At 43.1% G+C, this 12,652-nt stretch overlaps 1 protein-coding gene across 1 annotated transcript in view; it reads left to right on the top strand.

The window, feature by feature from the left end:
• The window catches only part of Rfc3 (replication factor C subunit 3), a 9,877-nt gene extending 1,547 nt beyond the window's left edge, over positions 1–8,330 (top strand). The window contains exons 3-9 of the mRNA XM_021186774.1: positions 1,463–1,530; positions 2,381–2,478; positions 4,236–4,417; positions 4,991–5,127; positions 5,206–5,304; positions 7,367–7,436; positions 8,050–8,330. Of these exons, the coding sequence (XP_021042433.1) occupies positions 1,463–1,530; positions 2,381–2,478; positions 4,236–4,417; positions 4,991–5,127; positions 5,206–5,304; positions 7,367–7,436; positions 8,050–8,241 (846 nt within the window). The 3' untranslated portion in view covers positions 8,242–8,330. The remainder of the gene's footprint in view (positions 1–1,462; positions 1,531–2,380; positions 2,479–4,235; positions 4,418–4,990; positions 5,128–5,205; positions 5,305–7,366; positions 7,437–8,049) is intronic.
• The last annotated feature ends 4,322 nt before the right edge of the window (positions 8,331–12,652 follow it).

The following is a 12,652-nucleotide window of genomic DNA, read 5'->3' as shown; positions in this document are numbered from 1 at the left end:
AAAAAAAAAAAAAAAGAAGAAGAAGTTGTGTGTCTGCGTGCTCATGTGGGTGAAGGTGGCATGAGTAGGGTTACTGTCACCTGCCAGTCCTTCCACTCTCCCAAGCCCAGCTGGCAGTCCTGGGAGCTTCTGGAGATTCTTCTGTCTGTGCCGCCCATCTCTCTGAGGTCCCCGGTATTACAGATAGTTGCAACTGGACCAGCGCTACAGCTTTTACGTGGAGTCATCAAACTTGCAGAGTGTCCACACCACAAGTGTATCTCACTCAGCCGTTTCCCCAGTCCCTGAAATGCCCTTCTCTCAAGTGTCCTCAGTCCAGCAGAGCTGGCAGTTCCTTACACATAGTAGTGCGTAGCGTGCCTTGATTATGGTTTTTTTTAAATCTTTTTACCTCGCGGGATGATATTTGCTTTGAAGTTGTGTAGAGAATATGCCATGCCAATTTCAAGGCCTTCATGGCATCTAATAACAGTGTGTCGTAATGATATTTTGTATTCAAAAGGGAAAAAAATGCTTAGTGTGGATGGTCATGCTATTAATAGAATCTCCAGGAGGGTGATGTGGAATTAACTCAGAAGAAACTATTCTACAAGACAATAGAACTGAATAAATAGAAATATAAAGTATGTTCTCACGTGGGAGGCTTAATATTTAGAAGTCTCTTTCCCAAGTTAGAGTATAAATTTCAGTCAGAATCCTAATGTTTAAAAAGTGTATGATGCTACCCTAAGTCCCATATGAAGGATATATTTCTGAAATGAAATAAGGTTATAAAGAAGAGAAGTGAAGCAGGTGTATTAGTTCATCTGTAAATTGTTTAATATAAACTAGATTAAGGGAAGGTAGGTTTATTTGAAGGGACTACGGGAGAGAGAGACTGTTGAGATGAATTAATTTTAGAAATAGAAATAGCAAGTTTTATGGCAAAATGCAATTCACCAGCATGAGTCCTGGCTTTGCACTACTTTCAGAGGATTTAGTGAGTCGAGTCTGTGGTCAGTTGACTTGTGTTTTGAGGCCCATGGTGAGGCCAAACAGTTAGAGGGGTGCAAGGGTATGAAGGAAGAGTTTCCTTACAGACATGTTAATTTCTTGTTCAGCTGATGGGTCTATGGACAGGTAGCACAGACATGCACAGCGCCAACAAAGTGAAAACCCATAAGGATAATTAGTTGTCTAATATGCATGCTATGAGTTGATAACAGTCATATCACATCAGTTGTCTGAGAGGGATTGCAAAGACACATTATTCAGTGAAAAAAGCAAAATAGATATGTATGAAAATTTCTCTCTTTATACATTAATTTTTCATGAAACACTAATCCTATGAATATATTTTTCTTTTATTTCTGTGTTAACACGGAACTGTGTAGGTAGTTGGCAGTGGTGATTTGGTGATACACGAAATAAAAAGAAGACAGCCAATGAGTAAATGTTGAACTGATCCTTGTTTCATTCACAGACCCCGTCTAAAAAAAAAATTGAGATCAGCACCATCGCAAGCAACTACCACCTTGAAGTTAATCCCAGGTAAACTGCTCCTAAATATTCTTAGGAAAGTAGTTAGAGATGTAGCAAAAACAAACAAACAAACAAAACAAAAAAACCCAACAAACAAACAAAAACCAAAAAACTACCACCACCTTGAAGTTAACCCCAGGTAAACTGCCCCTAAGTATTCTTAGGGAAGTAGTTAGAGTTTAGCAACAGTCATTGTCCTCCAGCTTAGAGTTTTTCTAAAATACTGTTGTCAGAGGTCCCTTAGGACAGTGGGTACCATGGTCCATGTGTCCGAGGAGGTGAGTGTCTATGCAAAGGAATGAGTGCAATGGAGGGAGTGGAAGGAGGAGTCTTGAGCTCTTGTCTATGTGGATTTGGTGGCAGTCCCTGTGTAACCCTGAGAGGATTCATCAAGAAAAAGATTAGGAATGGATCAAATTATAAAAGTAAGTGCGTTTGCTCCATAGGCTGCTTGGGGAATATTCTAGTTTCTTGACTGGAAAGTCCCCACCAGCATCCAGATGTTGTGGTCCAGCTGTAGCTAGCTAAGGAAAACCATGTTGTGCAGTTTCAAGTACTTGTTACTATCAAGGCATTATCAAGATACTTGTTAAACTCATAGTTTTCCTGTCTAAGTAAGAACAAACTGCTGTAAGAACACAATGTTTTTAGTGGTAGTACAATTTAAATTTGCTACTGAGCCTAAAAGATCTCAAGTTTCAAGGTTCCTACTTGTAATTTGATATTACTAGTTTCAACAAAACACAAACAGAAGAAAGCAAACTTCCTAATATTGTTCACGTAATAACAGATTAAGAGTGAGGGTGCAATACTTGGTGAGTGTTTACATCCAGGTGACCATCGTTCTGCTGTCCTGTAGTGATGCGGGGAACAGCGACCGGGTCGTAATTCAGGAGATGCTGAAGACAGTGGCCCAGTCACAACAGCTTGAAACCAGCTCACAAAGAGACTTCAAAGGTAGGAGAGAGGTGCTTTCTGTGAGGCTGGGGACCATCACTGCTTTTGCATTGGAGTTACAAATGAATGGCATGCTGTGCAAGGTTGCACCACCCTTAATCTGAGCGCCTGGGACAGGAGGACCTCTGAAAGTTCCAGGCCAGCCTGGTTTATAGAGTGAGCTCTAGGGCAGCCAGACCTGCATGTAGAGACCTGTCAGAAAAAAAAGAAAAGACGTGTGAATGGAAGCCCTGGTCTCTGCTCATGGTGTTCAGTCTTCAGTCTGTGGTGTCTGTTTGACATTTCAGAGCAAGATAACGGGAGCCACAGATCATGTAAAATAAGGAACAATGTACAGTGCACACGTGAGCGAGTGCGTGTCGAGGACGGAGGTTGACACTCCTGTCTTCCTAGTTCATTCTTCATCTTGTCATTGAGGTGGGGTCTCTCATTGAACCTGCAGCTCACTGATGTCAGCTCCGCTGACAGGGCAGTGAGTTCTAGGGTCGTACCCGTCTCTGCGTCACTAGAACTGCGGTGTACGCCCAGCTTTTTATATGAGTCCTCAGTTGGAACTTGGTCACTGTGCTTCCCGTGTTAGAGTAACATGTTTTTTCCATTAAAATTATGGTTACTTGAAAATAATGTATTTCTTAGACCTTTGAATTCAATGTGTTTCTTTTCTGTTGACTATTTTTTTATAAAATGTGAATTTAAAAAAAAAAAAGTAGATTTTCCCGTAGGCTTTGAAAGTAGGAGGCCAGAGAGGAGCTTTCCAGGTTTGGTCCTTAGGAGGTCCTGCGTTTTCTTCTCAGAAAGCAGTGAGGCCCACGGCCTTGTGCTTCTGTCTCTGCTCCTTTGCTGTTCCTACCACTGACATCCTTGTTCCTGTCTGTTTCCTGCTTGCTCAGCCAGCTTCTGCTGCTGGGCTGTGTGGAGCATCCATCACCTTAGCATTTTGAGAAACCTCCACTCACCCAGACCTTCCTGATGCAGGGTCCCGTGTTCTCAGCCACAGATTGGGCCCTGCGATCTACTTACAAGTTCTGCTTTGATACTGGCCGTGACTTCCAGTGTGTCCTGTGGGCAGTTTAGGGTTCAGAGCCCTAACCGCTGGGACAAGTGTCATAGATTCCTCCTTTCTCTGTCACTCAAGCACGATGTTGCTTCTTTGTCGTTGTTTGTTCCTGTCAGCACAGATGTGGATGTAGTTTGACTTAGATGTAGAGGTTGCTTTGTCTGAGTGTATCTAAAATGAAACCCCGCTGCTCCTGCCAGCCTTTGGAAACCGCTGGATAACAGGATAAAAGTTTGAAAGTTGGATTCCTCCCTTGTACTGTTCCTGAACCACTTAAGACTGACTGGTCCTAGCCTTGACTGCAGCCAGATGCAGTCTTCCTGTATGTGCTTCCATCGGCTCTTCTTGGCAGTACCCACCTGCTGTGATGATTGCAACAGAGCTTTCCAGAGTATTAATGGATTACTTAAAACTTACAGTGTAGTGCAACACCTTCTTGTAGCTTTGTTATCAGTGGTAAAGGCTGGAGTGTAGACGTCCTAAGTTAACTTCATTTTGACCAGTGTTTTTTAGTCTTGTTTGATTATAAAATTTAAAAAATTAAAAATATTCTTCTGAAAATCTGACTTGTTCTTTTGTAAAAGTAGACTATCGGGTATCTATTTAGGATTTCCTGCTGATTAATGCGGACACAGCAAAGGCAGAAATTAAGGCTTCAGTGACCTCCAGTTAAAGCTGGTTTTGTTTCTCTTTGACCCAGTGGTATTATTGACAGAGGTGGACAAACTCACAAAGGATGCTCAGCATGCCTTGCGCAGAACTATGGAGAAATACATGTCTACCTGCAGGCTCATCTTGTGCTGCAATTCCACATCCAAGGTGATACCCCCGATCCGAAGCAGGTGCCTGGCAGTTCGTGTGCCTGCTCCCAGCATTGAAGATGTAAGTTGGGTTGTTTTCCAGAAGCCCTTCAACTCCAGTTTTGTTTTCTGAAACATAGTGAGGCCTATCAGTCATTGAAGGGCAGCTGCAGAGAGCTCCGAAGGGCAGCCTTTAATAGGTGCCAAGTGATAGTGATGTGTTTAGTGCTGAGTACTCATTGTCTTCTACTCTTAACAGATGAGTATTAGGAATTCACCACCTTCGTAAAGTCTTCTGAAGTATTTAGTGTCTTCTGCCTCAAGCTGATTTACTTAGGAGGAATGAGAACATAGAGGAAGTAGATAATGTGACAGTCCCTGGTCCCTCTTCATCTTAATAGCTGTCAATAAAATGTACTAGTTTCACACAATAGACAGCTTTCCAACTCACAGTAGATAGTGGAAGGTTGTATGCAGCAAAACCTTGTGGTTTTACTTCCTGCTCCTAGTCAATGCAGATCGCACACTGCAGCCCCTTATGTGTCCTGTAGGAGGCAGCACAGAGCAGCACTGTGAAAGGCCTCCACGTTGGTGCCAACAATAGTGAGAAGTTGTCTCACGGTGCTTCTCCTCTTTGTTATTTTTTTTTTTACAGATTTGCGGTGTACTGTCCACCATCTGCAAGAAGGAAGGTCTGGCTCTCCCTTCGAAATTGGCCCGTAGGCTGGCCGAGAAGTCATGCAGAAACCTCAGGAAAGCCTTACTTATGTGTGAGGCCTGCAGAGTGCAGCAGTGAGTGGGGCTGCTGCAGCACGTAGCACTCTGGGACATGAGAGTTTGTTGTTCACTTATTTTCTTTGTGTTCCATAGATACCCTTTTACTGAAGACCAAGAAATCCCGGAGACAGACTGGGAGGTGTATCTGAGGGAGACCGCAAATGCTATTGTCAGTCAGCAGACGCCACAGAGGTAACAGTGTGCAGGAGGCAGAGTTACCATGACATTTACAAGTACAAGTCGGTCTTGAGCCTCATTTGAAAGGAAAAAGAAAATATCCTTTAAGGTCTGAAATGTAGTGGGTTAAGTCATTACTTTATAGTTTATGCTTTTCCTTAGTCTGTTAATGTGTATAATTGAACTTTTATTTATAAAATAAATTTTGAACTCTTTCTGGTTTTTTTCCCCCAGAACGTTAGGTAGCTTAGTTTTAGTGCACAACATGAACTGCCTAGTGTGCTCAGGCTGAAAGAATAATTGTAACCGTTGTAATTGTTTTGAAATTGATGCAGAACATACTAGAAAGATGCTGACCTTTCAGCTGTCAATCTAACTTAGCCAACATTTCATTTGTATCTTGATGACACTGTTCTGCTTTAATACAGAGAGAAAAGAGGGTGTGTGGTAGTGTTCTGGGACTAGAAGAGACTGCCATGCCCAACCAAGGACAGGGGCTATGAAGAGAAATACAAAGTTCTTAGACAGCTTATAGCCTTTTGCTATATACGCCAGAGTTGTTCTTGTTCATGTTTCGGGTTTGTTCCTCAGAGGTGCACAGTAGTGAAAAACCAGACGCCTCAGCGGGTAGTCTCCTTATGTCAGCTTAGGTCCCCTGCTGTTGCATCGTGGCATTCTCCGGGGTACCCTGAAACACAGCCTCATGGTTGCTCTCTTGTGGGAACTGATCATTTTAGGGTGCTGGATAGACCTGAGTGCAGCCATGAGATCCTGAGTGTTCCTGGTTGAGATGAAAATAGTGGTGAGAGGTGTGCGTGTGTGTCTTTTGAGTTGCTGTCTGATGAGTTAGTTTTATAGGATTCCTCCCAACATCACTTAGTGGAGGTGCTTAGTGAGGCATTGCTGTGGCAAAAAAGGCTGTGGATGTCTGCTTTAAAAAAACGTCCAAATCACTATTTTGATTTACCTAGAGAGGAACATCTTCAGTAGCTTCCTCAGAACCCTCGGTAGTTGTTTTTTCTTTTTGGTCGTATTATAGAAAGGCAATGAAAATTGTTTTCTATGTTTCAGGGCTGTTACTTTTTCTTGTTGATATGCAATGTGTGCATTTCCTTCACGCCCTCCTGAAGTGTCATGAGGGCTGCCTGAGTTAAGGCCTCAGACGTTTCGCAACCCTATTGACTTAGCCAGGCTTTGCTTACCTGGGAGCCCTGGCCTGTTCCTTCTGTGAAGGTCAGCTTTGTGTCCTCGCTGTATTGCTTACACACTAGGTGGTCATACTTTATTCTCATGTCACCTCATTGCTTGTGTGGTTGACTGGTGACTCCCCAGTCTTTTTACAGCCACTGTGTAGATACATTAAGCATAAAATTCTATCTAGAAAAGATGCATAAACATAGTATTTGATATGTCAGGAACGTGCGTGTCTTCAATCCCTTATGGGAATGTGCTCAAACTTGAGATTTCAAGCTCTAAATTTCCCTCCCTCCCTCCCTCTCTCCCCCTCGCCCCCCCTGTGTATGCAGCCATGAGTATGTCAATATGTGGAGGTCAGAGGGTAACTTTTGGGAGTTTATTGTCTTCTTCCATTATGGCTTTTAGGAGATCAAACTCAGGTCATAAAGTTTGTACACCAAGCAGCTTATCTGCTAATCATTGTATCAGGCCCTTGGAATCTTGGTTTCTCTCCAGTAGTGTTGTGAGTAATACAGTTAATAACCCTTGTTATAAATACTCGTTGTTAAAAATGTATGGAACAACAAAAAACTTTTTACAAAGATAAGCTGATCCTTGGCTGTGGTGGTGGATCTTAGGAGGGTGAGGCAGGAAGATGGCTACTGATTCAAAGCCAGTATGAGCTACCTAGTGAGGTTCAGGTCACTTGGACCACAGAGTGAGTCTGACTGATCAGACAAACTAAAATGGGACAGACTGGGGCTGTCGCTTATTCATAGAGCACATGTCCGGGACAGCTTCTCTCTGCATCAGGCTAATAACAATGGAACTCTACTGATTGGTGGGTTAAAATTGCTCCTTGCTTTTTATCACAAAGTAGCAATTCCTTTGTTTCATATAGGCTCCTTGAAGTCCGTGGAAGGCTCTATGAGCTTCTAACCCATTGTATTCCTCCTGAGATAATAATGAAGGTAAGCGGCTCCATTGTACATCTTGAACTTTCAGAGCTAAACCTGGACACTGGCTGTGTGATCACAGAGCTTTTGTAATGCTAAGGTATATCATCTTCTATAACATTTTGTTAATTCTGCAGATAGTGATTTATTCTTTGCTATGTGAGTCTTTAAAGAAGGAAAATGAAATTGTAATAATGGAACCCAGTTATGCACAGCCATGGAAAGGGAAAGGTCCTTTTCAGCTGGCACTCAGAACTAAGAGGATGGAACTCTATAAATGCCTGGGGAACAGACATTCCAGGAAAGACATGGTATAAGCTGAAGATATTGGTATAGTCTAGGCTTTGTAGGATTGGCCTCCTGGCCTCTTAGCAAAATTTACTGACTTGGGATATGAGGCCATTCATGGGGTTTTGTTTCTATTAAAATTGCACAGTAATGTGAACAAAATCAAACTGTACTGAATACACAAAGAAAAATATACAGAAGTTAATGCTTTGCATCAGTAGCATGTACACATAAAGACTACCTGTATGTGTATAAGCTTTACCTTTTATGGGTGAGAGGCGTATGCACGTTTGACCTTTTTCCCCTTGACTGCACTGTAAGTCACTCGTACTTCCTGTAGGGCCTCCTCTCAGAACTCCTCCATAACTGTGATGGGCAGCTGAAAGGGGAAGTGGCACAGATGGCAGCCTACTATGAGCACCGACTACAGCTGGGCAGCAAAGCCATTTATCATTTGGAAGCATTTGTGGCGAAGTTTATGGCACTTTATAAGAAGTTCATGGAGGACGGACTGGAAGGCATGATGTTCTGACTCAGCCAGCAGCTCCTCCAAGCACAGCAGATGCCTTGTTTATATAAATTTATCCTGGGCCTTTGGGTACAATAAACTTGCTTTACCTAGTAAATGCATCATGTGTGGTTGTGTTTTAAAAGTTAATCCTCTCTGAAGTATAAATCTTTATTTTTATGTGTATGAGTGTTTTACTTACATGAGTACCTTGCATGTGTCCCTGTGCATCAATGTGAGTGCCTGGAGCCTGAAGTTTGTGGGACCATGAAAGGCAGCCTGTTTTCTGGTTGAGCTAGGTTTAAACCCTGGAGACACAGCAGGTGTTCCTGCAAGGGACAGGTTTATGCTACACCCTTAGACACTAGGCTCTTGACACCCCCATAGTTACCTGGCAACATCCAGGTAGGCCTGAACCACTATAAAAGGGGCTGCTTGCCCCCTCTCTCTCTCTTACTCTCTCTTGCTCCCCCTCTCTCCATATTCCCTTCCCCCCTCTCTCTACATGGCCATGGCCAACCTCTATGTCTCTCTTCCTCTCTCTGCCTTTCTCTGCCTCTACTACCCTAACCTCAGGCCCGCTCTGAGAAAGTGGGGTATGGTTTCACTCATCACAACTCTACACCATGACAATAACTGCCTTAAAACCATGGACTATCTCTTCTCATCAGGACCAACCATGGGAAACAATGGAGCAAGTTTTCCTCTAAAGAGCCTCATGTAATCTCACACAGAAGGCCTCCCTGCGCTCTCAGCCATGGCTTCCCCCAACCCAAGCCACCTGCCCACAGAGCAAGTCAAGGACTCTCATCCCCATGGAACCCAGCCAGAGTGCTCCTTCCCATCTCCCTTCGGCCCCAGGCTAGAGCCAGCCCCATGGCCCCTACTCCGTTCTCAGCTATTCCATGACATGGAGCCTGCCATCCCTGACCTCCGTGCGGCCCTGGGGACCCACGAGCCTCCTCCTGGCTGGTTCCCTGGGGACCTCAGACTGTGCTTCCCCAACCCCAGAGCAGGGTCCTACGGCTTCTCACAGCCCATTGCCCACCCAGTAGGTGTGGGGTTCGTGTAGTCAAACTTCCCATGTCCACCTCCATGAGTGGCCCTAGCCCTGTGGCAGGCCAGACGCAGGACACCATTTTAACCCACAGAAGTGACCAGAATGGGGTATTGGATCCCCTGGGACTGGAGTTATAGATGATTTTGAGCTACCATGTGGGTGCTGGGATGGAACTTGGTCCTCTGTAGGAACAAGTACTTTAAACCCCTAAGCCATCTCTCCAACCTCTATAAAAGACTTCCACTGTCTCTGACTGACCTTGCTCTTAGTGCTGTGATATATTGATAGAAAGGAGATCTTGTCACAAAAGTGACTGTATGTCTAGAGGGTGAACACAGAAATTTCCAGATTCCTTGACACTTCACAATGCATTACACAAAGTTCACATAACATGACCTATTTAGAGCACATTTTCTTGGTGAGGTTATGAGCCAGTCTTTCCCCCTGGAAGCCTTTCTTAATGTTAATCTATGGATTTTCCAGCTTTTAATCAGACACTTCAGAAAATACTCATTTCTCCTAGACTATCTTTTTTTTTTTTAAGCCTTTCATGAGAATATAACACTTTGGATATAACACTTTGGAACTATATATATATATATATATATATATATATATATATATATATATATATATATGTATATGTATAACACTTTGGAACAAAGATTCATCAGAGAAGTCTTGCACTAGAGGATGGATACACTCACTCTTCATAGCCACCATGGCCTCGCCTTTGCTGTGTGGGACAGGTAGGAAGGTGACCCAGGCACTGCAGAACAACATCATGCTGAATGTCAGGAGCTTGGCTTCATTGTACCTGACAGGCAGGTTCTAGCCAGGAAAGCTACAGTGGAATGAATTTACCTAGGGCCAGGGCCACTAGGTATCCGTACAGAGTGGAAAGCAGTAGATGATCCCTTGTTGAAAAGGATGACTGTCAACACAGGAACTTCTCTCACTGAAAAGAGAATAAGATTTATTCTGAAACCAAATAGGAGAGACCATCTCCAAATTCAATGTTCCAGTGTGGAAGCAGTTCCATGAAGTATTTGTAATATCAGAACAGACATAAGTCGAGATGTAATTAAGTTAGATATTAGAAAGTATGTTGTGGCATATTAGAAAATTCAGCCATGGGCCTCAGATGCTATCAGATGAGATTTTAACATCGGGGCTGGGCCAAGCTTGTGTTCTAGTTAACACATTCCAAAAGGTTAGTCATGGTACATTAGGCCCAACAAAGAAATGGGGAAAGAATGACTAATAGGGTTAAAAATAGTCCAGGATAAATTACTAGGCTCTGGGCATTCCAGTATCTACATCACTTTCTATCGGTCAACCAGACCTCATAGACAGCTTCCTCTTAGGAATTCTCATCCACCTGATCAGGTAGGTGGTCAGGTTCACAGTATACAACATTGTCAAAACAAGATATTCCCACCAAATCCTACAGAGAACTGTAGAGGGTTGCTCTGATGCTTTCATTTAATCATGTATCTGTGTTTACTGATGCTGAAGGTCCTTGCCCCCAAATGGTTTTTGATCTATCAATAAAGTTGCCAATGACTGAGCATGGCGGCAGGACACTGAGAGTAGAGTAGGACATTGTGAGAATCAGGACTGGGAGAGAGAAGAAGGGGACACAATAGCAGAGGAGATAAAGACAACTAGCCATGTAAGTTTTCAGGGTAGCTACTTCCTGGACTTGGCTTGGGGTACCAGAGGAAGATTTAGGAGTGCCCAGTCCTTGAGTTAGCAAAGGCCTTTTAAGAATAACAAACAGGTGGTGTGGGTGTGTGTGTGCGTGTGTGTGTGTGTGTGTGTGTGTGTGTGTGTGTGTGTTTTCTATTCTCGAATCTGAGATACAGCTCCTGGATGGGTGCACACATGTGACTCACAGGGAATTTAAAGATGTGTAGACAAAACTACACACAACAGATAACAAGTTGAATCAAACAGTAGATGAAGATGACGAAGACTGTTGATACCATCAACCACCTCAATGTTCTTCCTGGTTTTAGGAACTTGAAGGCCACAATGATAGTTATATAACCCCCATCAAAAAATGAACACTGGGAAGAGCCACAGTGAATTCAAGTCCAAATGTTACTTGCTGGGTGATATAGACGACTAGGCTGGGGTGGCTGATAAAGAATAAATAGAAGAAGCAGAAGCATACGAAGATAATCAAGACAGAACTTAGAGGTCTAGTATTGCCCTTGACAATGGATGTGCCTTAGCACATTACAAAATGACCAGAAACCTAGCTGTGATGAAAGAGAAGATTAGAGCTCTGCCAGGCAAAGCCATGACAGATCACTTGTTTGGGGAGGTGGGTTTATTTCACTGTTGAGGTACTCTTGAGTTGGGCTCTGGATACACACTTCTTATTGATGAAGAATAAATTGTCAGGCTTTAATGTTCAAGAAATGTCTATAAATAAAGTGATCAAAATGTCGATTATTCTTATTAAAGGATTGAAGAAAAAGCATTAGTACATATGGACACAGAGACATACAGGTTCTCACACACTGAAATTCTGTAAAAGTATGAAACAAGAAGCGATAAAGCCTACAAAGATGCCTTTCAGCTTGAGTTTGTTTTGTGTTGGCCATCTATTGCTGGGCATGAGGCCTACCCTTAAAGCATAGTTTGTTGTTCTCGTGGAACTCCCTTGAAGAGAAAGGTTTTATTTTAATTGGTCATCAGTTGGATCTAGCTTCTAGGTTAGTGATGGAGCATGTGTACACGTCTCTTAGCTGTAGGATCACATCTGGTACATACCCCTTTATGGCCTATGCATGCTTCCTCCATATCCATTGCATTCATATGTGATCCTGTTATGTTTAGAAAGGCTTTATTTTCTTCTCAATCCTGTCTGGCTCTTTCTGCTATGGAATTCCCTAAGCCTTTAGTGGAGGGATTTGCTGGAGACATCTCATGTAAGGTAGAATGCTTCAAGGACTCTTACTTTGCAAATTTTCTGGGTATTGGTCCCTGTATTCATTCCCATCTGCTGCAGGAGGAACATTCTCTGATTATGACTAAGGAAGGCATTGATCTGTGAGTATAGCAGAATGTCCTTGAAGTCATTTTATTGCTATGCTATTTTAGCAAAGCTAGTATTTAGTTTTTTCCTATGTCCCAACCTATCTAGTCTCAGTTCTTGGCCACCCAAACAGTGCTGGCTGTAGGTTTCTTCTCATCGAGTAGGCATTTTACCCAGTCATATATTAGCTGGTCAATTCCACAACTGTTTTGCCCCTACTGCATTAGCAAATCTTGTAGGCTGGTCACCACTGTAGAGTGAGGGTGTGTAGCTGGGTTGGTGTTTTTACCTTTCTCCTCTACTAGCATGCAGAGTATCTTCCACTA

The sequence above is a fragment of the Mus pahari genome, chromosome 23 (assembly GCF_900095145.1).
Source record: "Mus pahari chromosome 23, PAHARI_EIJ_v1.1, whole genome shotgun sequence".
Classification (NCBI taxonomy): domain Eukaryota; kingdom Metazoa; phylum Chordata; class Mammalia; order Rodentia; family Muridae; genus Mus; species Mus pahari.
Note: the sequence above shows the minus strand (reverse complement) of the source record. Positions and strands in the feature narration are given on the sequence as shown.